The 4,726-nt window shown below is 42.2% G+C and overlaps 1 protein-coding gene across 2 annotated transcripts in view; it reads left to right on the top strand.

The window, feature by feature from the left end:
* The first annotated feature begins 2,667 nt into the window (after positions 1-2,667).
* Positions 2,668-4,726, top strand: part of rprd2a (regulation of nuclear pre-mRNA domain containing 2a) — a 42,627-nt gene continuing 40,568 nt past the window's right edge. For both annotated transcript variants that reach the window (XM_016551623.1, XM_016551622.1), the window contains exon 1: positions 2,668-2,930. In XM_016551623.1, the coding sequence (XP_016407109.1) occupies positions 2,738-2,930 (193 nt within the window). In that variant the 5' untranslated portion in view covers positions 2,668-2,737. The remainder of the gene's footprint in view (positions 2,931-4,726) is intronic.

Genomic DNA, 4,726 nt, shown 5'->3' with positions numbered 1-4,726 from the left:
TTCATAATTAATTTACTCATTTAACATTAACGGATCGCCAGGCAGGCGTACAGCAGTGACAGGCAGACACATATAACGGTGTCCTGTATGGAAAGATGTTTCCCAGCTGACAGCTGTCCATTTTCACCTGTACAAGTGAACAGAACACTGAGCATCGGCAGCTAATGAGGCGCGTTGGAGTGACGTCACCGCCCCTCTTCATCTGATTGGCTAGAGGAGGAGCTGTCAATCTAGAACTAGTGGACCAATGATGACGCTTAAGCCCACCCTGATTTACATGAAACTCTAACCGCAACATTTGGGAAAGCAAGCGCAGAACGTGGAAACGAGAGAAGGGAAAAAGAGCATAAGCATACAAAAAATAAAAATATGAGCAGAAAATGTCTGAGACCAGAAAAAACAGAGAAATATAACCAAGGAAAACATGATTTTGTGCGCAAGTCAGACAATTTTGCATTAATAATTACATTTTGTGCAATATGATTTTAAAACGTGTTTAAAGTTTTGATTCATGCTTATTATTTAAAAAAATGCGTTATTAATTTTTTGATTTACGCTTATTATTTTTTAATCCGTGACCATTGTTTGCAATTCTGAAAACTTTGCTTTCATTTTTAAATCTTGTGCAATATATTTTTTACTTGCGTTTTTAAATTTTGTTTTCATGCTTGTCATTTTTTTATCCGTGACTGCAATACTTTAGGCGGGATTCTGATCCCATAATTTTGTGTTGTATAACACATTCTCCTTGTCATTGTGATTTCAGACCAGAGACTGTGAATGAGTAGGAAAGAAGAAAAGAACAATACGACCTTCAAATGTACATGTCTAATTGTTATTGTAATGTTGGGAATAATGGAGGATCAGTGTCCCATGATGTTGCAGTATCCACACATGAACCTGTAAGGGGCAGCAGCACCGCGACCGGAAGACCTGGAAAATGGCTGCTGGAAGTGCAGGCGTTAGCGGCCACAATAGTGGCTCGTCGCCGCGCTTGGAGTCCACTTTGGACCGTCGCTTTCAGACTGTATCCAACACCATGGAATCCATTCAGGGACTATCCGTGTGGTGCATCGAGAACAAGAAATATCACAGCCTGGTCGTGCGATACTGGATGAGGTGGCTGCGCAAATGTGAGTATTTAGCACGTTAGCCGGCTAATCTGAGTTCAGCTGTGATACAACACACTGTTTACAGGCTCAAATTTGCGTTACTTGAGGTTTCTAAGTGGACGTGTGTGTCATATCTGTGTGAATAAGTACCACAAAAGTTACTGTGACTGGCTAGTTGTTGTTTTTTTTTCTTTTTCGGCCCACTAAACAACTGTTGTTGCTAGTTAGCAAACTGCTAATCTGTTCCTATCAGGGCAAGAAGACATAGGTCGTGTTTCAAAAGCTAGTGAGCTGCCTTCCTAGACAGCATTTTGGCGGTTCTGCCTTCCTAGACAGCAGTTCTTTTGGGTAACATCATCTTTCAGAGTAGAGCCATTTTGGGCCAAACGGGGGAGTTCTTCTGGGTCAGCTGCATCTTAGGCACGATTCGAGTCAGCAACGATTTGGGGCAGTTAAAAGGGTGTTTGAGGTAAGCAGCATTTTTGGGCAGAATGGGGCATTTAGGGTGAGAAGCTTTTTTCAGCTAAATATGGGTGTGTAGCAACTTTAGCAACTTTAGGAAGAATAGAGGCGCTTACAGTGAGCAGTGTTTTGGGGGGGGGTAAATTGTTGTCAGCGTTGTCAGCAGCTTTTTGGAGCAGAATTTGGGTACAGGCACATGTCCAATGTGCCTGTGACTGTGAAGTGTTCGTGTCTGGTGCTGGCAGCATTTTGGGACAGAAGGGGTGTTTGTGTCAGCTACTTTTTGGGTGTTATAGGCATGTTTTGAATGAGCAACGTTTTTGGAATCAGCTGCATTTTGGGTGTCACAGGCACATTTTGATCAACAGCGTTTTTGGGCAGTAAATGGTGTTTGGCATCAGCAGCATTTTGGGGCTAAATTGATGTGTTTGGTGTCAGCAGCATTTTTGGACAGAATAGGGTGTTTGAGGTCAGCTACATTTTGCGTGTCATAGGCATGTTTTGATCTATCTTCAACGTTTTTGAGCAATAAACGTGTTTGGCCATTTTAGTGCATAATGATAAAAGGCTTTTTTGGGGTCAGCAGCATTTTGAGGCAGAATGAGGCATTTGGGGTCAGCGAGTTTTTGGCTAGTAAAGGGGTTTTTAGGATCAGGAGCATTTTTGGGCTAAATATGGGTGTTTGGTGTCAGCGGCATTTTGGGTGTCATAGGCACAGTTCGAATCCACAGCATTTATTGGCAATTTAAAAAAATGCGTTATTAATTTTTTGATTTACGCTTATTATTTTTTAATCCGTGACCATTGTTTGCAATTCTGAAAACTTTGCTTTCATTTTTAAATCTTGTGCAATATATTTTTTACTTGCGTTTTTAAATTTTGTTTTCATGCTTGTCATTTTTTTATCCGTGACTGCAATACTTTAGGCGGGATTCTGATCCCATAATTTTGTGTTGTATAACACATTCTCCTTGTCATTGTGATTTCAGACCAGAGACTGTGAATGAGTAGGAAAGAAGAAAAGAACAATACGACCTTCAAATGTACATGTCTAATTGTTATTGTAATGTTGGGAATAATGGAGGATCAGTGTCCCATGATGTTGCAGTATCCACACATGAACCTGTAAGGGGCAGCAGCACCGCGACCGGAAGACCTGGAAAATGGCTGCTGGAAGTGCAGGCGTTAGCGGCCACAATAGTGGCTCGTCGCCGCGCTTGGAGTCCACTTTGGACCGTCGCTTTCAGACTGTATCCAACACCATGGAATCCATTCAGGGACTATCCGTGTGGTGCATCGAGAACAAGAAATATCACAGCCTGGTCGTGCGATACTGGATGAGGTGGCTGCGCAAATGTGAGTATTTAGCACGTTAGCCGGCTAATCTGAGTTCAGCTGTGATACAACACACTGTTTACAGGCTCAAATTTGCGTTACTTGAGGTTTCTAAGTGGACGTGTGTGTCATATCTGTGTGAATAAGTACCACAAAAGTTACTGTGACTGGCTAGTTGTTGTTGTTTTTTTCTTTTTCGGCCCACTAAACAACTGTTGTTGCTAGTTTGCAAACTGCTAATCTGTTCCTATCAGGGCAAGAAGACATAGGTCGTGTTTCAAAAGCTAGTGAGCTGCCTTCCTAGACAGCATTTTGGCGGTTCTGCCTTCCTAGACAGCAGTTCTTTTGGGTAACATCATCTTTCAGAGTAGAGCCATTTTGGGCCAAACGGGGGAGTTCTTCTGGGTCAGCTGCATCTTAGGCACGATTCGAGTCAGCAACGATTTGGGGCAGTTAAAAGGGTGTTTGAGGTAAGCAGCATTTTTGGGCAGAATGGGGCATTTAGGGTGAGAAGCTTTTTTCAGCTAAATATGGGTGTTTGATTCCAGTAGCAACTTTAGGAAGAATAGAGGCGCTTACAGTGAGCAGTGTTTTGTGGGGGTAAATAGGGATATTTGTTGTCAGCAGCTTTTTGGAGCAGAATTTGGGTACAGGCACATGTCCAATGTGCCTGTGACTGTGAAGTGTTCGTGTCTGGTGCTGGCAGCATTTTGGGACAGAAGGGGTGTTTGTGTCAGCTACTTTTTGGGTGTTATAGGCATGTTTTGATCAACAGCGTTTTTGGGCAGTAAATGGTGTTTGGCATCAGCAGCATTTTGGGGCTAAATTGATGTGTTTGGTGTCAGCAGCATTTTTGGACAGAATAGGGTGTTTGAGGTCAGCTACATTTTGCGTGTCATAGGCATGTTTTGATCTATCTTCAACGTTTTTGAGCAATAAACATGTGTTTGGCCATTTTAGTGCATAATGATTAAAGGCTTTTTTGGGGTCAGCAGCATTTTGAGGCAGAATGAGGCATTTGGGGTCAGCGAGTTTTTGGCTAGTAAAGGGGTTTTTAGGATCAGGAGCATTTTTGGGCTAAATATGGGTGTTTGGTGTCAGCGGCATTTTGGGTGTCATAGGCACAGTTCGAATCCACAGCATTTATTGGCAATAAAGGGTGTTTGGGATCAGCAAGGTTTTGTTTGGCTAAACAGGGCTGTTTGGTGTCAGAATGGCACATTTGGGTGAGCTACATTTTGGGTGTCATAGGCATGTTGTGAATCAGCAACATTTTTGGGCAATAAGGGGCCGAATGTGAGTGTTCAGGGTCAGCTGCACTTTGGGTGTCATGGGCTCCTTCCAAGTCAGCAGCATTTTTGGGTGTAACTAGCACTTCAGAGTCAGCATGAGCTATGTTTTCATCCAGTATTTCCACTGTTCTGTTATCAGCAAAGTGAAAATGCATTTAAAAAGTTAGCAGATTTTGCTTTCTTCAGCCTGATGTGCATAATGACGTCATCCTTAATCTAACTGCTATATTGATAACCATTTTGATGCACTAAACCCTTTATGCAAAAACATCCTTGATGCAAATTTGGCTATATGTTTGTTCCAAGTCAGCTGCAATTTTGGGCATCTTAGGCACTAGACTATGTTTTTAAAACACAGCCATTGTATCTTTCTTGGGGAAGTGAAAAGTACTGTTTTATCTTGATTGTGCACATCCTGCTCCAGAACATTACCATTAGGGCTGGGTTTTGACACAAATGTCATGATTTGATTCGATTCTTATTCAAAAGCTTGCGATTCGATTCGATTACCAATTCGATTCGATT

This window comes from Sinocyclocheilus rhinocerous, unplaced genomic scaffold, assembly GCF_001515625.1.
Source record: "Sinocyclocheilus rhinocerous isolate Xijiao unplaced genomic scaffold, SAMN03320098_v1.1 scaffold314, whole genome shotgun sequence".
Lineage (NCBI taxonomy): Eukaryota > Metazoa > Chordata > Actinopteri > Cypriniformes > Cyprinidae > Sinocyclocheilus > Sinocyclocheilus rhinocerous.
This window is presented reverse-complemented; position numbering and strand designations above follow the sequence as displayed.